At 47.5% G+C, this 24,880-nt stretch overlaps 1 protein-coding gene across 4 annotated transcripts in view; it reads right to left on the bottom strand.

Moving 5' to 3' along the window:
- Positions 1-211: 211 nt before the first annotated feature.
- CNNM1 (cyclin and CBS domain divalent metal cation transport mediator 1) overlaps positions 212-24,880 on the bottom strand; it is a 60,644-nt gene continuing 35,975 nt past the window's right edge. Inside the window, exons 7-12 of one of the 4 annotated variants that reach the window (XM_044240287.1) lie at positions 23,702-23,764; positions 14,068-14,231; positions 5,514-5,706; positions 5,229-5,378; positions 3,551-3,652; positions 212-2,564 (exon numbers count right to left, since the gene is read on the bottom strand). In XM_044240287.1, coding sequence (XP_044096222.1) covers positions 2,485-2,564; positions 3,551-3,652; positions 5,229-5,378; positions 5,514-5,706; positions 14,068-14,231; positions 23,702-23,764 — 752 coding nt within the window. In that variant the 3' untranslated portion in view covers positions 212-2,484. The remainder of the gene's footprint in view (positions 2,565-3,550; positions 3,653-5,228; positions 5,379-5,513; positions 5,707-14,067; positions 14,232-23,701; positions 23,765-24,880) is intronic. The other 3 variants (XM_044240288.1, XM_044240289.1, XM_044240290.1) reach the window with 3 other exon arrangements.

The following is a 24,880-nucleotide window of genomic DNA, read 5'->3' as shown; positions in this document are numbered from 1 at the left end:
AACCACACCTCCTCAGCAGGTGGGCCTCAGCTGAGATACTATCCCTGTGCTCCACTGGACCTTCATCAAATGTGAAACCACATCAGAACAGAGCTCTTACAAGGGCGAGAAAAACATTCCAGGAAAAGCATTTTCATTTTATTTAAAAATTATTCACAATTTATTAAGCCTTCATAAATGCTTTAAAATCCTCTTTTTTTTTTTTTTTTTTTTAACCTGAAGAAAATCTGGGGTATGGAGCAGGGAATGGGGAGGGGAGTGGTGACAGGCTCCTTTGGGAATTTGCAAAGGATGGATGTAACGCAGCAGCAGTGGCCTGAGCCCTGTGACCTGAGGGGTCATGAAGATTAGCCAGACAGGCACTGGCCAGCCAGTGGCCAGCCGGGCCAGAAGACTGCATGATGACAGTTCTTGTTGGAAACTCACTGTTGGCCAGTTTGGGTCTCAGGTGCCCAGCATGGAGGGGCTGACGCTTGGCCTATTCCTATTAGGTAGGAGCAGGTGTTGGGGATGGGTGGCAGCTACGGGGTTCTCTAGGGGTCATGCACTGCTGAGCCTCAGGGAGAGTCGGGCACGGGGGGAGAAGTCAATCATCCATTGCAGGGAAGGGCATCTCCAGCTGGAAAGTCCTTCCACGTGCTGTGGCCCTCCCATCTGCAGCACCTGCTCTGGTTGGTGGGGAAGAGGGGACAAAATTACATGAGGCATGGTGACGGTACCTTGGGGGGTGCCAAGGCTTTCCAAAGACCTTCACTTCTTGGCAGGTGCTAACTTTCCCCATTGGTTCGATAAATACTGGAGAAGACCACTTGTCTCTCAAAGTCTGTCTCGGACTGGCCCCTATTCACTTCACTCTGCATTGCAGAAACTTTGGCCTGAAAGTTTCACTAGTTAAAATGGTGGTTTTTAACCCTTTGTGGGTCTCAGACCTTTGAGAATCTCCTGACAGCTTTAGCCCTCTGGACAAAACAGGTAAGAACACATACACTAAACTCTGACAGTTAAATTAGGGGTTTCACAGACCCTCTGAAGTCCAATAATGGACCCACCTGGGATGGGTGACCCCCAAATTAAGAACCCCTGAGTTAAAGGTTCCTTTGGGTTAGCATTTTCTTTTGAGATGCAAATAACCCAGAGGAATTATCAGTCTCTCCCCTCTCTCCTTGTGATTACTGATTGAATGGGTATGGGGTGTGACATTAAAGGTTTTGGGGGAAGGCAAGGTAAGCCTGGATGGTATATCCCAGGGAAAGATTTGAGAATGGTTTGAAGATTGAGCAGGCAGAATGGGATCACTGGATCCCTGATAGAGGGAACTCAAGAGATGGGAGATAGGTGTCCCAAAGACAACCTTCACTTAACTCCCACATAACTCCTGAATGTTTTTCGGTGGTGTGGTTAGTGAGCTGAATTTTAGTATTGAAGTAGGTATGGTGTCATTCTGCCATCTGGTGGCCATACTTGGAATTGCATCTGCTCTGACATCAGGTGAAAAAAGATCTAGTAAGTTCTTGGAATGAGGTACCCTTAGCTGACCTGCTGGGGTGGAGTAGTAAGGGGTGGGGTGGAGTGGAGGGAGCGGAGAAACAGAAGAGCAATTCTCCAGTGTTCCCATGTAATGCACACTGAAGTCCCATGAGAGTTTGCATCCTTCTTGGCTGACCTGGGCACTCTTTGGTTTGTCATGGCTAAACTTGCTTCAACAGCTTAGAATTTTTCTACGTTTGTTTGTTTGCTTTGATTTCCACGTAAAACCTGAAGTTCCATCTCTGGCTCCCAGTCCGGTCTCTGTTCTCTGCTCCTCCTCTTCCAGAGCAGATTTATGACTAGATGGAAAACGGCTAATTGGGAGCCAAAAAGATAACGTCCCTGGGAAAAAACAGTGACTTGAGGTTCCATCTCACGGTTTTTCCATTCCAGCCGAGACACACTTCCCTGGCTGCTAGAACCCTTATTTAACAGGAAACTGGTCACCGACAGTTTTCTGTTCTGTACCATCCCATGCCAACATAGCCGGGTCCCACTGCATTAAAGTCCTGGAGGAAATCTCGGGGCATCTCCTGCACTGACGTTCACATCTGCTTCTCCACTGTCTCCGTGCCTGTCCACCGGTGGCACCTTCTGAGCTGAGCGAAGCATGAATGGCATCAGGGGATCCCAAAGAACAAAAAAGGAGTCAGGGGTCCCAGAGTGGCATTGTCAGCTTGGGGTCATTTCTCCTCCAGTCCCGGACTGTACTGTGGAAAAGATCATTTCTAGCATGTTCCACCGGAGGCATCTCCATCCATCATGGCCACAGCAAGGTTCTGAGTCAAACTGGAGGCAACAAGGGGGAATCTGCCAAGCTGACAGCAAGGGGTGAGGAGGTGGTAAGGAAAGCAGAATGCTCTGTCACCTGTGGGAGGCCTCGGGAGACGCAGAAGATGGGAGGGTGGGTTCTCCCTCAACGCTGAATCTCACATTCCCAGCAAACACTCAGCCCCATCATGTGATCAGAGGCATTAAATTGGAGTTCTCCTCAGAGGCTCTCTCTCCATCGGGTGACCTCTTCCGTTTTCGACCACCTGGAAAACAATTTGTAAGGGTCACCTTCTGGCCGGGAAGAGGCAGAAATGCAGACAAAGCCCTTGACAGTTTGGCAGGCAGTAATCTGCATGGAATCCCCGTGCAGGTATCAGCATAGGTACATCTGGAAGAATTAAGGCAACACTTTTCTACCTAAATAACACCTCCAAAAAGCCAGGCTAGTATCAGTGGAATGGAGATTCTCCCCCAGAGGTTTGAGTGAAGCGCACGTAATGCCTCAGGATCATCTCTCCATCCCCTGAAGGCCCTGCCCCAACTCACAGTCAGATACCTAAGAGAGGATTGGTCTTCCAGCCTATGATATTCCAGGAGCCAGGGTTTTAGTGGGTGTAGCTGGGAGCCATGCCCACGAATCTACATTCTGTAGCTTGGAAACAACCCTCCTGCAATGGGGCAGGTGGGATAATCCCATAATTGTCCTCAAGGATGGAGGAGAAGTCTGTCCCCAGCTCTGTTGTTTTTAGGAAGGAGTATTTTTTACCTTGTTCTATCTGCTATCTACTTCCTTCCGTGAAGTATATTGCTTTCCTTGCTACTAAGTCTCCTGGACACAAATTCTTTCTTTAAAGGATCAGACAGTAAATCTTAGAAGTTCTGCAGGCCACCTAGCCCCTGCTGCAACTGCTCAATGCTGCCATTATGACCATAGATAACAAATGGGTTTAGCATCCAGTAAGTCTTGATTTATAGGACTCTCTGATTCACAGGCAGGAGAGGGAGGTCAGGATTTGGCCATGACCATGGCTTGCAGACCCCAGTCCTAGATGACCACCAGCGAAATAGGACACATCCCCAAACTCTCAAGGGCACAGTACTGGTCCAAGCCCAGTTATGGATTTTCATGGGTGTACTCATCAGGTTCCTGCAAGGAGTCAACGGTTCCTCCTCCAGGAGTGATGTCCTAACATGCTTTTTCTAGTGACCAGGTGGTGGGAGTCCTTCATCTGGGCAAAGAGCTACTCACTCAAGGTTCTCAGCAGCTTCTTGCCCACGGTTTCCTCATAGTCACTACTGCAGGGGCTTGTCTCTGTGTCCAGGTTGATATTACAGCATTCACTGTCTGACGCTGAGAGAAAGGAGAGAAGAAAACTCAGGTCTTGCCAACACCCAAGGAGCTAGGAAGGGTGACTCTGGCTAATGCTTCTTAGCAGGTAGCAGTTCAAAACCAGAGGCAAGGCCGTGGTGGCCGTGACAGGGAGGGATACCCAGGGAGCCGTGGGCTTTTGTCAGCCAGCAAGGGGTACTTTAGGGCCACAAAAGGAACAAAGATTTCAGGAGCGAGAATCCAACTATCCAAACGTTCTTTGGCAGGAGAGGGGAGACGAGGACAAGATGTTCTCTGTTCAGTATCTTTGCCAGACCCAAAGCATATTTGAGGACTCTGGAGGTGGGGTATCACCTTCTAATACTTGCTCAGACCCGGGAGATCATGGGACTCAATAATAATTAAGCACATGTCTCTAACATCTCCCACCGAACCCAGTGGGGGTTCAGGGGCACAGAATCTCAAAGCTAGGAAGAGGCCCAGGCCCTTAATGCCCATGAGGTAAGGACCTGACCTGGGAGGCAGAGTGGGGTGGTGGACATTTCTGGGGATGCTTGCTTCAATGCAGTGTTATAGACCAGACAAGTCCCTTCTCTGGGCCTCAGGGTCTTCACACGAGGCCCCTGTATCACACAAGGCCATGGACTAGACGAACTCCAAAGACTATCTTCTCCATTCTTTTGTCTTTGATACAATTTCTTGCTACATGCTTTAGCCACTAAATTCAGTGTGCAAGGGAGAAAAAGAACATCCGTTCTGTATTTAGGTCTTGGAATGGTGACTCTGTATGTCCCAGATACTCTGAATTAGCCACAAGTTCAAATATGTTGGCTTACTGACCACAAAAATGGAGAGCACTTATTGGATCATTGCCCTGGACTTGAGGGGTCTCAGACTGTGGACTGGAGCAGGTCTAGGAGGCCAGGTGGGGTAACTGTTGCCCTGCGGGGATGGGTTGGGGGGAGCACAGGCGGGCTGCAGGCTTGGAGAAGTAGATCTCGGCAAGGCAGGTAGGTACAAGAGGATCTCAGGACTGGTGGGTCGCTGGGAGCTCGGAGCAACACCACCGCAAAGATGGAAGTGTTCAAAGTCTCAGAGGGAGGGGATAGGATCTCAGCGCTCAGGACAAGTCCTACAGATCACCTCTGGCCCACAGCAAGGGAAGAGCCCTGTCAGTAGGAGGAACAGCTGACTTCAGTCTCCTCGTGTGTAAGGCAGGTCTAATGAGAACTTCCTACTATGCCCAGAGCCTGGTACCAAGCACTGTGAGATGCCCTCTGTATTTGCTATCTCATTTATGCCCAAAGCTACTTGATGATCTGGCCACCGTGATTTTTATCTCTTAACATAAGGAAGAAACTTACCTATTAAGATCAGATCTTCCTGGGAGAATGGAGGGAGGGGCCTGAGCAGGGGCTGGAGCTCGGGGCGCGCGCGCGCGCGCGCGTGCGTGTGTGTGTGTGTGTGTGTGTGTGTTTCCCTTCCCCGCTCCCTGTGAGAGGAGGTGGGAAATATCACATGGGGGCTGGTGTCCCTCGCCTGGCTCTCCCCGGGGCCATCCCAGAACCCAATGAGGACCCTGATTTCCCTCCCTGACCTGCTGTCGTAGGAATGGCTGCAGAAGACAGGGAGAGCTGCTGTGTGCTCTGCTCCTCGAGGTCTGTCATTTCCTCCTGGGTGAAGGCCATCTCCTCCATCCTCAGGTACACAACCTCGCCGGGGCTTCTCAGCCCATCTGAGCGGCTGCCTGGGGAGGACAGCAAGTGTGTGACCAGTCTGCTTCGGAGAAGACCCGAGACTCCAGCTGTCCTCGGATGGCAGCTCTGGGCAGTAGTGAGGGAGGAAGGGGGGTGCTGCGCTCAGCCCAGGCCAGCCCACCCACCTGACTTACACGGTAGGCTGTTCCTGTTGCTCAGGAGGGTGATGGCAGGGTCATCCTTGGGGGTCTGGGGTGTACCCCGGGTCGTAGGGGCTTTGGTGGAGTCTCCGTCAGTGAAGGCCTCCATGTCAGGGGACTGGGGTGAGCTGTCCATGTGGCAGGCAGTGAGTGCATTCTGGTACTGCTGCCGTGTGATCTGGAGGAAAGAAGCAGAGTGGGAGGAAGCTCAAGACGAAGGGGCAGAGTCCTCTCTGGATGCGGTCCGCTTCTCCCAGCTCGGAAGCAGCTCTGCTAGGGTGCGTTGGAACCCCTGGCCTCTGTGGTCTAGCATCCATGAACTGGGTCCTTTCTCAAGCCATACAAGCCTAGCAGTTGAGGGACAATGTGTCCCTGCTCTCTTTTTTATTGGCTCTGGGCTCCTCAGGGCACCTGGAAGAACTAAACCTTCTTTTCCTGAGACTCGGGAGAGGATGGAGGGTACCCTCAATTAGCAGGGGAGCTGCCCACAGACAAGTTTTAAATGCATACAACTGCCAAGGGCCCCCATCCTGAGGATCAGTTGGGGACTATGGGAAGGACATTCTGTCACTCTGGGTCCTTCCGTCAGGAAGCTGGAGGCTGAGGCCCCAGAGCACACGGGCATTTCTGATTTGGACTTGGGCCACGGCCGGATGTGGGCTCCTGCTCCTGTGTGGGAAAAGTGCACAGCAGAGGTCTCTCAGCTGTCTCCTCAGATCACAGGAATCTTACTCGTGATGTTCCTGATGTATCGAGCCTCACCTATAAGTAGAAGCATCTAGACAGGCTTAGCCAGAGCAGAAGGGAGCTTCCAGAACTCCAGGCAGGAAAAGTATGGATCAAATGTCTTTTCTGGAATACGGAAAGGTTTATCGGTCATTCCTGTTCTCTGGGTGTATGTCTGCCTGATATCCTGGTTTCTGGTTTTAAAAAAAAAAAAAAAGGCTGCTTTCTGCACCACCTAATATGGAAACGTGATACCATTATTCAGTGAGAGGTCCTGGGTGAAAAGTGAAAATGGCCCATAGCGGTACATCCTTCCCATGTACCACAGCCCTTCAGTGTTTTCCTTCTGTCTTCGCTGCATTTAGCAAGACTACAAACTGTTCACAGTCCTCCTCTTTCCTTTAGGGGGCAGGATTGGGATTACATGTGGGAACAGGAAGAGTGTGCAGCTGGAAACAGGAGAGGGAATGGTTAAGATTTCCACTTGGAACAGAGGTCGCTAGAAGCTGGCTTGGTATCTGGCAAGAGCTCTTCCGACATCGGCCCCTCACCAACTGCTTACTCCTCAGCACCTGCTCCCAGGTCCTCCTTTCCCCACTGGCTGGAATGCGCCCCATGTCTGGCCGCCCTGGGGCCTGTGGGTGATGGTCGAACCCAAGGCCAAGAGTCAAGCCTAGACCGCTCTGTCCTCACACGCTCTGGATTGACTCTTCCTCACCTGGGGCTCATCCCACTTCTGCCTTTTTCACACACCGGCTTTCCTCCTTTCTTTGCTGCACGGGCAGGTGCTCTGATCATTTTTATTGAATAGGTGAGTTAATTTGTCCTGCTTTATTATCCTCTGATGTTCTTCCTACACTTTCTAGATCCTATGGTCTTCCAGTTCCTCCAGGATGTTTTAAAATTTAGTGCCCATCCCGAATGTTTGATAACCATCTTCACCGAAATACCTCCACGACCGTTTAGGCAATGAGCGTTTCCTCTTCATAAAGAGAAATGTTCTATTTTCCCTCAAGTTGGGAACGCACTACTCTGTTGGACATTATCCATCTTTTCTTCTCTAACAGACTTTGGGATATCTTGCATGCAGATCAAGCAAATTCCAAGCACAACTAATCAAACTGCAAAACACCTATTAAGAATGTGTGTCTTTTTGCGATTCTTATGGGACACACACATGCAGAGATCCTAAGCTTCTAGTCATACTATTGTCCATTAGAGGGGACAGAGTTCTCTTGATGGTTTAAAACCATGACTCTCAAACTTCAGCATCAAGATCACCTGGAGGGCTTGTTAAGGCAAAATTGCTGGGCCCCACTGCCCACGTTTCTAATGCACTTGGTCTGGGGCGGTGCCCAGGGTGGGCACTTTGAACAAGTTCCCAGGTGATGCTGATGCGGCTGCTTTAGAGACCATACTCTGAGAACCAATGACTTAAGACCTGGTTAAAATCAGACACAATCCTTCTCAGGTTTTTGCTTTTCTCCCTTTAAAGGAGTCAAACGGATAAAGTGGCAAAGCGTTAACGGGCATTGATATTTTTCAGGTCAAAAGGATATGTTCTCTGTATTAAGGCATGTAACAACTGGGGTCTCCACTTAGCATCTAAAGTCTTCAGTAGACTCAATGGGATTGCCGACTTTTGCAGGCCCCTCTGTTGGGAAGTGAGAAGAGAAGTCAGGCTCTGAAATTTCCCCAGGAGGTGTCAACTCTGAGCCTACCCTCAGTCTTAAACCTTATCTTGAGTCAATCACACAGACCATCAGGCATGTATTAGAGATTTCACCACCAACGGTCTGTCATGCAGCCCATGCTGATGGTTCAGGGACTTGCAATGCTGCAGAAAAAGGATCAAAGTGACATGCTAATTATTCATGCCTCCTGGGACAGTGCTTCTCAACCTTGGCAGCACATTAGAACCACGTGGGAAGCTTTAAAATATCCTGAAACTCAGGCAACACCCTTAAGCAATTATATCCAAATCTCTGAGAGTGGGACTCAGACATCAGGATCACTTCAAGCTCCCCAGGTGATCCCAGTGTGCACCATGGGTGAGAATCACAGCTCTGGACTCTTGGAAATACCCCCTGTAATCAATTATTATCTTGGCTCCCCTTGATAATTGCCTTCACTGATGTTCAACTTTCCTACTGGACCCCCAGCTTGCACAGAGGCCTGAAATAAGAAACCTCCATATGAAGAACAGAAATTCTGGCAAAACTACAGATGAAGCCAATATGTATTACTTTCTGATGCCTTCCATAGTTCCATAGAAATCTGTTGGATAAGCCCTTCAAGAAATTACTGCCAGGAAAAAGCTCCTTTCTATTAAAAAAAAAACACAAAACAACCCTCCTTTCTATAGATAAATGATGTCCTTCCTTACATCACACGAGAATCCAAATATTCCACTAGGTTTGCCCTCTTTGCTTTTATGACAAGGAAGCTCACAGATAAACTTATTATTTACTAAGAGTAACAAATTCCCACCTGCTAGCTTTTTCAGCAAATTGCTTTGCAATTTTTTCTCATTTTCTTATTTAAAGCATCACTGGGTTAATTTTTGGGGGGGAAATCATATACATTGCTGGAAGTTCTATAAATATCCTACAGAATAGGACTGATACTAGGTGTTCAGATGTTGGTGGAAACTCTAGTGCTATGTTACCTATAAGAGCTTACTTTTGCAGGGAGAGTTTAGGATATGAGGACGGAACCTCCCATCCATAGAGTGTATTATGGCCTACAGAGCATTGGGATTTGTGTTATCTCCTTTGCTGTCATAGTGTGTGAGAGCGCTTGTGATCCTCAGTGTGCAGATCAGAAAATGAGGTCCCGAAATGTCGAGGGATTGTCTAAAGTTGGACAGTTAGCAAGCGTTCAGAATTCCAGCCAGTGCACTGTCTCCTAGGCTGTGCACTGTGCTGGTCACTCTTTGGAGCCAGGGAGATGGAAGGGGAAGTGAGATGGGGGAATTCCAGAGGGGGAAACCCCGGAATCTCATAATGGTACCCCTGCAACCTAGATACCGGGATTTAAAGGACTTTGCTCTTGCTCCCCAGGGACAACCATCTCAGCCTGGGCTCTGGACACTGTGTGGCTGTCCCTGGCAGCACGAGGCTTCTTTCACAGTCCTTTCGGGCAGGTGTTCCAGTAACTGCTTTGTAGGCTTGGGGTCTACAGGCATCTGACGACTGAAAGGAAGATGGGTTGCCATCAAACCCAATTCTCGAACGTGCCCAGAGCCTTCCCCTAGGTGAAACTTTCTTTGGGATCTTGTAGCTTCTCCTGGCTTAAAGGACAGAAAATTTTCCTAAATGAACCCTGCTAAGCTCAACAAAAGACTTGATGTTACTCTTTTTGGGTTAACCAGTTGGTTTAGATTTGTCTTCCAGTTTCGTCCCAGTTTCACCACTTTCAAGCTGGGCAACCTTGGCCAAATCATTAACCTCTCTGAGCCCAGAACAGAGGCCCAGAGATTATGAGATAACATCAGTGAACCTGTCATCCAGCTGTTAGAAATGACTGTTTTCAACACGTCCACATACATCTCTCACAGGTTAACTTTATAATGGGCATACACCTCAAAGAAAGGGGTCAAACCTACCATCTCATTATGTCTAAATGGTGGACGGCACATCATGAAGTAGGTGGGGGCCAGGGCCATGGTCCCTCTGTCCCTGGAGAAGGAGTGAGTGGAGGGGCTGCCAAAGCAGGACCAGGTCTTAGGAAAGTAAATCCTTAACTAAGAAAATAAAGCAAAAGACGAAGTAGAGGAAGGAAGGAGATTCCAAGTGGGAACAATGAAAAGAGGAAGATAGAGAGAGGAGAGACAGTGAGTGAGGGAAGACAGGAGGGAGGGAAAAGGAAGGGGGTGTGCTCTGGTTTGACTGAGATGGATTTGGGGGTTCAGGGCTCCAATCAGCTGGTACATTTGCTGTGGTCCCCAAGCCAGAAGCCTCTTGGGAGTGTTGCAAAGTGCTGTATTTAGTTTATTTTTGGAAAGGTTCTGTCCAGGCTGCATGTGCAGTGAGCCATACCTTTCTCTCTTGTTCTTTAGAAAAAGGGATGTCATCCTCCGGTCAGCTGGAATCGAGGATCCAGGAACTCTAACCCTCTTTAAGCATTGTTCTGGAGTAAGACAAGGATCTGGGCATAAAGTATTGTTTCTGCATCCTTTTCTTACAAGGTACTGAGTTCCCTGACATGGAGGTATTCACACAGACATTAGATAACCACTAGTTGATGGTGTTAGGGGAAGATTCAGACGACCCCAGCTAGGACCCAATATCAGTGGGCAGAAGCATGGCTCTGGGGGTGAGGGTGGGGGTGGGCGGGTTGCCCAGTTCAGGGGCAGGGGCAGAGATTGGGAGAGGACCCACACTGTCAGTGGATGGTTGTGTTAAAGGAAAGGCACCATACCACGGGTTACCCTCTCTCTCTGTCTCACAACTGTGTTTTCACAATGCTTCCTCTTTTTAAAGTAAAAAAAAACAAAACCATAAACTACTGTCCTGTCAACATGTCACCTTCAAAGAAATTGTTGACAAGGCACCACTCTAGAAAATGCGTTCAGGAAACAACCTCTCCCCAGCTGCATTTCTAGATTCAAGCGTTCTCCTGCCCAACCCCTTCAGTTCTTCTTCTTCTTCTTCTTCTTCTTCTTCTTCTTCTTCTTTTTTTAAAGTTTTAATTTTGCTTCAAGCATGACTTTTTGTCACTTTGGTTCTCCTGTTCAAACGTCTGAGAATGTCTTCCTCTCTGGCACGGTACCATCCAACAGAAATAGAACGGAGTCGTACGGGTAGTTGACAATTTTCTTGTAGTCACATTAAAAGTAATAAAAACTAATAGGTGAAATTAATGTTAATAATGTTGCATTTAACCCAACATATTAAAAAAATTCACTTCAACATGGAATCAACATAAAATTATGAATGGGGAACCACACATTCTTTTTTGTGTGTAAAGTCCTTGGAATCCAGCAGTATTTTATACCTACGGTTCATCGGTTTGGACGAGCCACGTTTCATGTGCTCGGCAGCCACCTGTGGCTGCTGGCTCCCAAGCGGGACAGCAAAAGTCCAGCAGATCAACCTGAACCTCTCTGCCCAATTTTGAGAACATGGACTTGCGTGGCCAGTGGTGCTCCCATGGCCTGCACACAACCACAGGACCAGCTCAGCTGCTTCTTCACTGTCCCTTGAATGCACCTGCCTACTTGCCTTCCACATGCCTGGTTATCAGTGTCCCTCCTCCTATTCCTTCCTCACTCTTAAACGCCTGGTACATTCTCCAGCAACATGGTGCTTAAAAGTATGAGCCATACGAATCCATAATCACCTGGGTCACTACAGCTTAACCTACATTTCTTCTCCCTAGCTAGATTTTAATCTCCCCATAAAGCAGAGGATAGGTTTGTATTTCCTTAGAGTAGCCCGTAGTGTCTAGAACCATTAATAATGCTAATAAGTATGTACCGACTCGTTCACTGAGGAAATCAAACCACTGCTCAAAAGGCAGTGTGTTTTTATTCTCGCTTTATCACTGTAGCTATAAGTATTTCTAAGCAATAGCTTGAGTTCAAATAGTCTTCTCTTTCATGTGGCCAGTTAAGAACTCATGCAGCCACTAAATTACAAAAGGAAATGGAGATCTGTTTATCTTGGGAATAACCAGAAGCAAGTGTGCCCTTCTGGACACTTTGACTTTGCAGCCAACGTGTTCAGAAGTTAACCTTCAACCAGGGTGCTGTCTCTCCTATGATTTTATGACGTTCATTCTCCAAAACACCATCCTGCAATTTAGGGATTCTGCCACCAGATGGTGATGGGGCATCTTGGTCACGGTTACACAATCAAGACTGTAAGACAGCTGCCAAATAGTCTAATAATGATATTTACAAAACACAATTTTTAAAAATTCATAAGAATGCTTTGGTGCCTCCATTCATAATTCATTAACTATGATTAATCACAGCTTCAATAGCTCTCCCAGATAATCATGAGATACACCTTTCTATCTAATTTGGTAACTAATCTGAAAGTCAAATTATTCCTGGACTTGATAACTGTTCTGGAACTTCAGTCTGTTGGACATGAAAAACCCTTGCAAAATCTTCCTGCAGCCCCTCACAGGGGCTTGGGCTGGGAGACCACCCCTCTCGCACAGTTCTTTATGCTGTGGTTACTTGTTTATCCTCTCTGCTCCCCCCACACCCCGCCAGCATGGAAGCTCTAGAAAGGCAAGAACTTACGGTCCTGTTCACCACAGTCTCCTGTCAATGCCGAGACAAGCACAGGGCAGGCCTGCGGTCAGTACTGTTGAGCACTTACTCACACTGTGACTTTCAAGTTCTTTCCCCACAAACCATGTGACAAGGACTACAAACCAATGAGAGCTGACATAGTAAAGCTTCTCCGCTCCCATTTTTTCCTACCTCCACTGCTGAGGAAGGCTTGCAATGAGAGGGCCTCTGGGGAACCACAGGCTTCAGTTTTCTTTACCCTCCTTGTCATACAAGATTTGTTAAGTGTCTCCAGTCATATAGACCCATGGGTATTGCTGGGTTAGTTCCCAAAGTCACTTCTCCTTGGGGCTCCTTCCGCTCTGATTTCCCACAACTCTCCCTAAAGCCTAGGGATTTGAGGGCTTGGACTCTGGAGACAGAGACCCAACTCTGAAGCTTGGCTCTGCCACTCACCAGCCCTGGGGCCTCAGACTCCTCAAGCTCCAATGTCTTCATCTCTAAAATGGGAATGACAGTAGGACCTACCTCACAGGGTGGTGGTAACACTAAGTGGATCAGTCAGACAAAGGAACCACAGACCACATGCACAGAGTACCCCACAAACAGTTTATCCCACCCCACCCTCCAGGCTCAGCCCCTGCCTCTGGTAACTTTCCTTCCTTACAGTTTTAGCTCAGGGTGTCTGCAAGGTTCTGGAACACAGAAAACCAGCCAGCGCACACTGCTATCAAATGATCAGAGCTTGTGTTCTGGACAGAAGGAGAGGCCCTCCTCCCACCTTTATGAATGATACATCTCTCATAATCCAGCCTGCAATTTACAAAGTGAACTCATTGGGTGTTTTGTTGGACTTGGAGAAATGGGGCTCACTCCTGATCTCCCCCGCCCAAGCATGTAATGGTTTGCAGAATGCTAGCAAACAAAACAAATCAAACAAAACCTATCAAAGCAAGTAAAGGAAGAAACTCTAGAAGTTTTCTGTGCAATCCCAATCCCAATGAGAAGTATGAAGAAAGAGCTCCCCTCCTCTTTAACTACAAGGTGTAAGCATCGCTGCTTCTCTCTCCGGCCTGTGCCAAGTGATGCTCTACCAGCCCCGTGACGGCTAAGGGGAGGACAGTTACACAAACGGTTAGTGGTTAACCCACATGCCAAATTGCACTGGAGCAGTAAAATGTAGAAATACACCGTTGTACATCAAACCATAGCACAATTTCTTCTAGACACTTGGTTTATTAATCACCCTCAAATTTATCTTGAAAAAACAAAGCAACCTGGTGCCAATGGCAGGGGATCCAAAGGAAACAGTTCCGCTGGCAACTTGTCTCAGGCAAGCTAACGCCTTTTTGTTCTGTGCCTCAGTTTCCCCACCCACGAAATGGGGATCAGATCATAAACAAATGACAAATAATGAACAGTCATCAAGCTAACTGAAAACAGGGCCCTTATAAAGCCAGGGAACGATGAGCAGCCAGCGTTCTCGGGGAGCAGGGGGCACGGGGAGGCGCATCCCAGCCCGCTGGCTGGCTGGCTGGCACGGGGACGGTCCCCCGGGGGAGTTACCTTCACAAACTGCACGTCGCTCAGGATGTGCACTGAGTAGTCAGGAGTGTACAGGTTGTTGTTGCTGCCGCACAGCTGGGTGTTGCTGCCCCCAAAGTCACTGCGCTCGCGGTTTGGAGACTCGGAGCGGTTCAGGCCGCTGCAGCGAGAAGGGGACCGGTTTACTGCAGATGGTGGGGGAGAGGCCGGGGGACAAAAGGCAAGGACAGGTGGGCACGGAGGAAAGAGAGGGGGATGGAAAGAGAGAGACGAGGGGAGAGAGAGAGAAGGAGAGAGGTGTTTACTGAGGGCCGGAGGGACTTCTGGGCAACGCTAACCCCAGGTGCTAGACCCGGGCCCACACCCTTCACAGCAGAGGCTCAGTGCTCGGCTCCAGCTCCCCATACCCTGCACCTGGGAGGAGCTGGGCAGAGGCGGTCTGCAGCCTCTCTCAGTTCAGGTCTTTGGACTAATGTCAGAGATGAGGACCATGCTGTGGGTGTGGGTATAGCTCCCCCTGAGCGAGAGAACCTCTGCCAGGATCTCAACTCTGCTCACAAGCCTCATTGTTCAGAAAGGCGAACGCCTTAGGTCTGAAGGCACAGATGACTGATCCTTGCGGTGGTGAGCATGTTAGCAGGGATCACTCAGGTCTGCCCTAACACTGGCAGGACCCTGGACAAGCAGAGGCCCACAAACTATATGGGTACCGATTTGAGTCACATGAAGAAACTGTTAAAATTCATTCCATCCTTGTCCTTGACAATTATGCTGGCATAACTTGGAAGGCAAGGTCCAACTCCTTAGAATTTCTATTAAAGTGGAAAACATGATACAGGGCTGTATGGGGACAAACAGCCCCTGACCTAGGGGCTTGCCAGTCCCCTTCCCCCGGGGTGGCTTAGGGGAGGAATTCCAGGGTTCCTCCATCTGAATTGTAGTTCAGGAGGCAGAACACAGGCTCCGGCCCCGTGAGTTCCTCACCCCACAGAGGGTGAGGGACTGGAGGGCTAGGACTGAGGAGGGCCAAAGTGGGGTCCTCTAAAGTGTGGGTCTAAGGCAGGACTCCATCTAGGCCTACACGGGAGCAGGGGATACTGGAATAATCCACAGGCATCCTAAATGTTCCGAGTCAGGGTTGGTTGGTTTGTTTTCCCATTTTCAAGAACCTTCTAGGGAAACTTCAATTAAGACCACGGCCCTTGGTTTCTAAACGGATTATGTGAACTATCCTCCCTGGATCAATAGAAGAGAGGTCCTTCAGGTGACCCGAGCATGATCTCAAGCACAGAATCAACCTGAGGGAGAGTGCCATCCCATGTTTCCTCCCCAGAGGGGGAGGGGCATGCTGCGAACTTCTCAGAACACAGAATGAGTTCAGGGGCTCCAGTGCGGAGTCTGGCTCCTCAGAAATTCCACTCCTGTGCTTTCAGGGGAGAACCGCAGGAATTCAATCCTGTCTCAGGAGATAACGGTGCCATCAGTCAAGATAATTGATTAGCATCTATTTGGAGCGAGTCCTTGAGGGTTGATGGTGTGTTTAGCTGCAAGCTGTTACCGTTGTCTGGCAAACCATGTAGTGGAAAGGGTAAAATAACAACAGGCAGCATCATTTTTCTCTTTAGAACCATAACAATCGCTACCTTGATAGGATTATAGAATTAAGGATTCTAATTCCAGTGTCCTCGTCTCACGAAGTGCCCCTCACATATACTCCATTACTTACGCCGGAAACCTGGGGGGTGCCCCCAGACCCTTGCTGCTCCCCCAGCCCCATACCAGGCCCTCTCACCTCCACTGTGGACATAAACCTGTTGGTCTCTATCTCTGTCCCCGCCAAGTCCCAATTCCCTGGACCCCTAAACTCCTTGCTTTGTCCCCAAAAGTCCCTCATGACCTGACTTCTGCTTTCCTGTCTGGTCTCATCTTGAGGACTCTCTTTCCCTCCCCTGCTTGCTCTGCTGCCCTCAATCATGCAAGTGTTTCCCCACTTCTTCAGAAGATGCCATTTCTACAAGATGGGATAGGGATGGAGACAAACCATAAGTGACTCTTAATCTCACGAAACAAACTGTGGGTTGCTGGGGGAAGGGGGGTTGGGAGAAGGGGGGTAGGGTTATGGACATTGGGGAGGGTATGTGCTTTTGGGTAAATTGGAACGGGAGGTGAACCATGAGAGACTATGGACTCTGAAAAACAATCTGAGGGGTTTGAAGTGGCGGGGGGGTGAGAGGTTGGGGTACCAGGTGGTGGGTATTATAGAGGGCACGGCTTGCATGGAGCACTGGGTGTGGTGAAAAAATAATGAATACTGTTTTTCTGAAAATAAATAAATTGGGAAAAAAAAAAAAAGAAGATGCCATTTCTCCTGCCCACCTCCCTCTACCTCCCCAGCTAGGACCTTGGTCATCAGGTCTCAGCCGAAGCTGAAAGCTACCCTCTCTGAAGATTTTGGCTGTCCTAAGATTTCCCTGTTTTCTTCTATCACTGTCCCTTGTTCATTCCCTCAATGTACTTTTCACAAATTTTAATTCATTATGTGTTTGTACTTGCGACATCTACTTAATTCAATACTAAATTCCACGAGGACAGAGGTCTTGTGTTTTCTGGTCATTGTGGTCCACTCATTATCTAGCACTATGCCTGGCCTAGAGTAGGTGCTCAATAAAAATGTAGAGAATGAATGAATCAAAACCTAAGCATCCCTTAAAGAGTTTTAATGTAGAACCTAAATTTTGTTTAAAAAAAAGATTTCAGAGCTCTCAAAGCATCCTGGGTGGGAAAGCCTTGCCTTTGCAACTTAAAATCATCCTGGGGAAGCTGACTTCTCCAAGAAACTAAGGGCAGAGAGAAGGACACTCCAACATTGTGGCTGGACAGAGTCAGAGAGTGTGCAGTGAGAATCAAGGGCACCAAGAGGCCTCGGGCTTTGGTACAGTAACTTGAGGAGAAGCCATAGGGAAAACCAGGACTTTGTTTACCGAAAGCACGTGAAACTGGGGATCCTGGCCTCAGGTCTCTAGGGCCCTACTTCTCCACTGGGAGATGGAGGGCCAGACCCTCTTCCACAGTAACCAAGGACCGAAGCCAGTGACGGTGCCATGGAGAACAGAGTGAAGCACCCAGGCGACTGTAAATGGCAGCAGTACTGGGCAGAAGAACATGCGTTTCACTTCTGGTTCTGGTCCCTTGAAAACAAGCTGGTGCGTTCTTGGCTTGGCTAGATCCTTTGTGGTCTTCTGGGGTGGTGGCTGCCAAGTAAATCAATGGCACTTCCTCAAGGTAACTGCTGTGGAAAAGGGGGCAGGCAGTTCTGCTGGAGGGTGACTTCTTTGTCATGTGAGTGGAATCTGGAACACCATACCCTGACCTGGTGGGTCTTGTCCTCAGCGCAGTTTGGAACCATCGAAGGGAGTATAAGTAGGGCCTGGGAAATAACCATCTCTCCCCGACAACCCTCCAGGGTTTTGCCTGGTGGGACACGTGCTACATATACCCCATGTGTCCTGTTCCACCTTGTCATCCCTTATATCACAATCCCAGGCATATGCCAGGAGGATGACAGGGAGACAAGGCTCTCTTATCTACTAGACCACTTCCAGCCATAGAAGGCTCTGCCTGAATTACTTCCACACTCTGTTGGAAACAGAGGCCACAAACGCCTCCCCATCCCACCCAGAGCTCTGGTCCCCACCGGCATGCCACTCTGCTGTCATTCCCAGGACCACATGTCAAATGCAAGTGACATCACTGTCATGCTAGGAGGAGAAGTATTGTTGTGTTCTGTTTTTTCAAGTAAGAACAAAGCTATTGAAGGTTTATTCAGAATCCCAAAGGATTCCCAATACAAAAAGATACAACTGTCTTATAAAGGTCGGGCCTATAAAAGCAAATTTTCAAAGGAAAAAAAAGAGAAAAAAAAAAAGCCTCACTTCACAACAAAGGAAGTCCCAGCTCATGTGAGTGTTGTGCAACATCAATGTTTTCATGTCCCGGAGCCTGACATTCCTCAATAGGTAGGATGCTGATGACTCGGCGTTTTGGTAATTGTGCACATACACTCAGAGGTTTTTGAGCAAGGGAAATGGAAATGCTTTTAATAAAAAAAGAGAAGAAATCAGTAACAGACGAGTGTCCCAGCAGCATGGCAAACGAGTTCAAGTTGTATAATTCCCCTTGGCATTTCCTAAGAGCAGAGGCCCAGGCTGGGGGGAGTGAAGTGAAGAGGAAAATGTGAAACTACAGTCAAAGAGGTCTAAGAGGGGACAGATCAAACAGTGATCAATTTGACCACAGAATTCCTCACCAGGAGGTAGGCCACGCTGCGGACATATCCCTTTGTCCGCTCTTCCTTACATAGCACCCTCAAGCTAGCCCTGGAGACTGGGTGGGGGGAAGCCGGGTTTTCTTCTCTAGACTCCGAGGTGCTGTGGAGAAGCGTGATACACCCCTTTCCTTCGGCCTCTGCGTAGTCAGGCTGCAAGGGATATCTGTCCTAGACAGCAAGTTGGAGATACTGAGGTTGGGCGGAGAAGACCCTGGGGTACAATTGCGTGTGGGTCGGGAGAGGGGGTAGAAGAGGATTTGACACTCTAACTGGGGCTGAATGGAATCTCCTGTGCACTAATAGGCACGAGGCTCCCTGAACCTACACACAGCTCTGTGATGCTTGCCTCACTCACGACACCTGTACCTAAAGCAGAACCCATGATACAGGAGAATGCCCCACTTCCTGTTTCAGTCTGGGGATTTGAAGGGAAAGTAGGGTTCAGCGGCTGCCTGCTTCTATCTTTCGGAGCATCAGTGAGGGACAAGAGGGAACAGCCCTCTCTCGTCATAGTCACTGTGTCATGGGCCACCTGTGTTCTCCAAACTGGATGGGGGACCTTAATTACATAGGCCTGTAAGAGTACAAACTAGGATTATTAAAATTCATCATTCTGGGGTAATATTCAACATCAGACAACCAAATGCCAAAAGCTCTCTGTCAAAGCTACAATGTGAACTCTGCAAATCAGCCCAAGTTAGGAGCCCAGATGAACTCGCTCACATTACACTGAGCCTTAATGGTTCCCAAATGTTTACGACACACAAGCCAACCCAAAGGAGTATTGCCACTTACCACATTTCACAAAGTAAAAGGATTATTTTTAGAGACTCCCTCTATATTCTGGGAGGAAACGGTCCCCATTGATCTCAAAGCACATTACAGATGTCATTTGAACACTGAAAAAGAATCACTACTCCTGACCTCTTTCCTGCCTCTGTGCTTTTGTGGATTTGGAAGGATTGTCATGGGGAACTTGAAATCATCTCCACTGGGAAAAAAAAGGAATGAATCTGGGGGGAGGGGATGATAACTGCAGTGGAGCTGTGAACTCTCAGTGGCTTGATCAGAAGTCTACTTTTTAAATGAAAGCACCTGCAAAGCTGGCTAATTACATCATACCCTGGAAGCAATGCAATGCGCAAAACCACTCCTCTCTTTTTACTTCAAACTAAAGCTCAAATAGAAGGACACTGCCTATGTATGGCTAATGGTGGCAATCTTTGGTTCAGGGACTGCTGGCCTCAATCCACAGAGAGCACCGTAATTCATTATCATGACTGCTTTCAAAATGCTAGTAAGTCACAGTCCTCTAGGGGGCACAAAATGCCCATGTTCAGAGGGGTAGCCAAGTCCGGGACAATAGAAGCAGGACCTAAGAAACTCAGATTCCATACATCACCCATCAAGACAAGGGCACTCCTTAATCCACATCACCTATTTCACCCGTCTCCCCATCCCTTCCCCTCTGGGAACCATCAGTTTGAGTCTATTTCTTGGTTTGTCTCTCTTTCTTTTTTTCTTTGCTCATTTGTTCTGTTTCTAAAATGCCACGGGTCACTATATTGAACACCTGAAACTAAAAGAACATTGTATGTTAACTATACTGGAATTTAAAACAACAAAAGAATTTTGCAATGTATACAATATATATTTATCAAATTATCACATACATCTTAAATTTACAGTGTTAGATGTCAATTATGTCTCTATAAAACTGGAAACTTTGTTTTGTTTTGAGTATAGTTGACACACAGTGTTACATTGGTTTCAGTTGTACCATTTAGTGATTTGACAAGCTACCCTCTATCCCATTACATCGCTATCAGTGTCACTGACTATTCCTTTTGCGTTGCTTTTTATTCCTGTGACTTATTCATTTCAAGTGAAAACTTTTTGTTAAAAATAAAAAAAGAATTGGAGAAATTAGAAAAAAATGTAACAGTAAGAAAGAGATTTGGAATCCAATCTTCATCCTTCACCTTCTCACTACACAGGTGATACTGCTGGATGGCTCAATGTTTTCAGAGGCTGTTTCCTTACTTATTGTTTTGCAATGTTAATTCCTTCCCATCTCCTGAGGTTGTTGTGGGGATCAAATAAAATGACTGGGTTCTTTTTAAACATAAAGGCCCTATTAATTTCCAGGATTTCTCTCTCCTCTGTGTAAGATGGGGGCAAGATGTAATATAAGCAAATAATTGTATTTGGATCATAAATCAAGTATGGGGCCAGACAAAAGGAGACCGAGTGAAAGGAGGTGGGGAGGAAAGAGTCAAAGGAGAAGAAAGGCATCCCCGTCCTTTCTTTTTTTTTTTTTAATCCAAATTGGCAATGAAGAAGTCAAACTCTCTCTCTTCACAGATGACATGATTCTTTATATGGAAAACCCAAAAGACTCCTCCCCCAAACTACTAGAACTCATACAGCAGTTGGCAGTGGCAGGATACAAAGTCAATGTACAGAAATTAGTGGCTTTCTTATACACTAACAATGAAAATACAGAAAGGGAAATTAGAGAATCGATTCCATTTACTATAGCACCAAGAATCATAAGATACAGGGTGCCTGGATGGCTCAGTGGGTTAAGCCGCTGCCTTTGGCTCGGGTCGTGGTCTCAGGGTCCTGGGATCAAGTCCCGCATCAGGCTCTCTGTTCAGCGGGGAGCCTGCTTCCCTCTCTCTCTGCCTGACTCTCTGTCTACTTGTGATCTCTCTCTGTAAAATAAATAAATAAAATCTTAAAAAAAAAATCCTTTAAAAAAAAAAAAGAATCATAAGATACCTGGGAATAAACCTAACCAAAGAGGTAAAGGATCTGTACTTGAGGAACTACAGAACACTCATGAAAGAAATTGAAGAGGACACAAAAAGATGGAAGACCATTCCATGCTCTTGGATCAGAAGAATAAACGTTGTTAAAATGTCTATACTGCCTAGAGCAATCTATACTTTTAATGCCATTCCAATCAAGATTTCACCGGTATTTTTCAAAGAGCTGGAGCAAATAATCCTAAAATTTGTATGGAATCAGAAGAGACCCCGAATTGCTAAGGAAATGTTGAAAAACAAAAATAAAACTGGCGGCATCACGTTACCTGATTTCAAGCTTTACTACAAAGCTATGATCACCAAGACAGCATGGTACTAGCATAAAAACAGACACATAGACCAGTGGAACAAAGCAGAGAGCCCAGATATGGACCCTCAACTCTATGGTCAAATAATCTTTGACAAAGCAGAAAAAAATATACAGTGGAAAAAAGACAGTCTCTTCAATAAATGGTGATGGGAAAATTGGACAGCTATATGCAGAAGAATGAAACTTGACCATTCTCTTACACTGTACACAAAGATAAACTCGAAATGGATAAAAGACCTCAACGTGAGACAGGAATCCTTCAGAATCCTAGAGGAGAACATAGGAAGTAACCTCTTCGATATCAGCCACAGCAACTTCTTTCAAGAAATGTCTCCAAAGGCAAAGGAAACAAAAGCGAAAATGAACTTTTGGGACTTCATCAAGATCAAAAGCTCCTGCCCTGCTTTGTTCGTCACTGCTCCATTCTGCAAAGATAAAACAGGGTGGGAAGAAGTTGGCCTGCTCTCTCAGCTTTATTTCTTGTTGGGTTGAAGACCCAGGCAATGGAAAATGAGGGGAAGGTGGAAAGAGTTCTCTGGAGAAGCTGCCACCCACCAGGGTTGGATCAGAAGTTACAGCACCTCCTGGTGGGGTGGGGCTGGGGGTGTCACACTGTAAGAACAAGTCACCTTCATCTTGGTCTGATGCTGGCTTACCATCAAGTTTTTCATAATAAATATCAATGAACTAGAATTAACCTTCCCTTAACTGGAGTTACAAAATTACAGAGAACTGGCTTGTCTGGTTAACTGAGGGTAATTTATTATTTTTTTTTATTTTTTTTCCCAACTGAGGGTAATTTAAAAGGTAATGACATCTCTGCTTTGATCCTTCTGATTGAGTATCTTTTAAAAATCTTTAAAAAAGCCTTGCCTTTCAGCTGAAGCTTCATAGCAACTCTTCCTTCATGAAGATTCCCTGCATGTGAAGGAACTTGAAGGTCCATGATGTGGTCACTTCTCATTTTGCTGACAGGCAGGAGTAGACCAGTTAGCTGGTAGAAGGCACCAGCTTGGCACCCCACGTGGACCATGCTGGTCAGTAGGCATCATGAAGGCATGAGCTCTCACAAAGCAAGAAAGATTTTATTTCTTGGTGGAAAATCATTAAATAAGAGAGAAAACCTTGATGATATTTGAGAAGGTGATTAACTTGTCTTGTACAGATAAACACGGGAGCCAGATGGTTTTTGATGGGAAAAATGTGATTTGGAAGAAAGAGGAGTCAACATAAATTGTTCTGAAGCTGCAAATTTGGGGGTTTGAGGTCTCAGGACACAGCATTTTTGAAAGTTGAGGGTCTACTGTACAGATAGCAAAACATAACTGAATTCTTGCTGGCTGAGGTTATGATGGGGCCTCAGAATCTTATTGTGGCACTGGGATAGGGAGACAGATGTGGGGTGGGGGTACAGGGAACTGGACGTGTTTTTACATTCTAACTTGAGGGAGGTTTAAGACAGAAATTCTTGGTTTGCTCATTAATTGTTTCATGAGCCTGAGAGAGCATCCTCTAGACATGAAAACAATACAAACACTTCATCAATTATTTAGACTGATTACATTCTCCTCAACCCTTGGGTTACTCTGTAGTTCTATGAGGAGCTGCCTGACCCAGTTAAAAAGAAACCCAGCAACTTTTATACAATTAACAACAGAGGTTAAACCTAATGAAAAGTTGTTTTGAAATTTTTACACATATTCTTTGTATGAGTAAGGCCAGAGAGAATATGGTCACCAGACAGCAACATTACAGGGGAAGATGAAGCTGGGTTAGTTAGTGGTCAGCTAAAGGCAGAGGCCACAAAGAATGAATGGTGGAGGGAAAATAGGTAGCAGTAAGGGGTGGTACTCTGTTGGTTCTTTCTAGTCCTCTCCTGCTGCACTCATCCCTCCATTCTGCAGCGAGACAAATGATGAGGAAGAATTCACACCAGCCCTCACTCTATCATCTCTCCCCGTACCTACACAGAGACTTCCCAGGAGCTAAATTCACAAGTGACACCACTGACTCAGCAACGCCTGGGCCGTGTGTGCCAGGGAGTGTTATCTGTGCGATGGGCTATGCCTTAGTCCTGGCAGTGCCTGTGGGAGACACTAGTTCCCTCGCAGGACAGCGACAGAGACCAATGGCCTCTTGCACACCCCACTGACTCTACGGAGACCCGACACACCCACGCATGTTTACCTGGGGAGCCCGCCAGAGAGTCCCCTCTGCTGAAGGCGAAGGTACGGGACACAGAGACGGGCACTAAAGAGTCAAGGGCCAAGGATTTGTGAGTTGCAAAAGGGAAGATAAACAGAAAAGGAGAAAGACAAAAGAGCAAAGTGTGTGAGTCAGTCTGTTCTTGAGTTTTCACAACGTCACATTTCTCTGCAAAAAGGAATCTTGCCTCTGAGAACAGGGAAATTGCAAATCCTCTCAAAGTCACCCTCCAGAAACCCAAACGTAAAACGGACTTGGATGAAAGTCTTTCCGGAAAGATGTGCTGTAATCTTAGAGGGGATTCGACCTTACGAAGACAAGAGCAGGAAAGGTCCCTTGCGGGGTGGGGACGTGTGTCTACAGCATTCTCCGTAAGCCCACAAACAGCCTGCGGGTCCCGCACCGCCTCGCCCCGGGCTCTCCCCGACTGCCCGCGGGCTCTGCGCGCCTGCGCCGCGGCCCCAAGCAGAGCGCATGCTCCGGCCAGCGGCGGCAGGAAGAAGCCTGCCTCAGCCTCCCAGCAGCTCTTTGGTGCTCACAGTGCCGGGCGCCGACTGTGCATTGCCGGATCAAGCGGTGTTTCTGTCTGGGAAATCTGTCTTCCTCCCTCTTATCCAGTTGTTGAGAGTGTTCCTTCCCTGAGGACTAAATGAAGTCCGTCTGTAGAGGACAGCGCACCGAAACCGGCAACTTCTATGGTCTTACCTGCCGTGCCAGGTGATTGTACTGAGTTTACACGCGCAGGGTAGCGGGGGAGATTTAGACCTACCTGACCGATAATCATTCGGTCTGACACCAGATGTCGAAGAATATTGGAATGGGCTCCTACTGTGAGACGTCCCAGGATAAGAAACCCCACAGTCTCAAGAAGCATCCTAAAGTTTCTTGGAGTGCAAATGAAATGTATACCCCACCAAACAGGGAGGAGACAGCCTCTCCCTGCTGGCATTGCCCCGTGGGCTTGAAGAAACTCAAGCCTGGTTTCTTCAGAGTTCCCAGGCTCACTGTGATCCTCCTAGAGTCCCTGGCAATCAGATCAGAACCGAGAGAGGAGACAGGGCTGGCTGTGTTCCCTTTACCCTGCATAGGAAAACCAGGTGACTTACTCATAATCTCAAATTCGACTTTGAGGCTAGGTCCCAGGGCCAGTGTTCTGACGAA

This window comes from Neovison vison, chromosome 2 (assembly GCF_020171115.1).
Source record: "Neovison vison isolate M4711 chromosome 2, ASM_NN_V1, whole genome shotgun sequence".
Lineage (NCBI taxonomy): Eukaryota > Metazoa > Chordata > Mammalia > Carnivora > Mustelidae > Neogale > Neogale vison.
The sequence above is the reverse complement of the archived record's forward strand: the minus strand, read 5'-3'. Positions and strand labels throughout refer to the sequence as shown.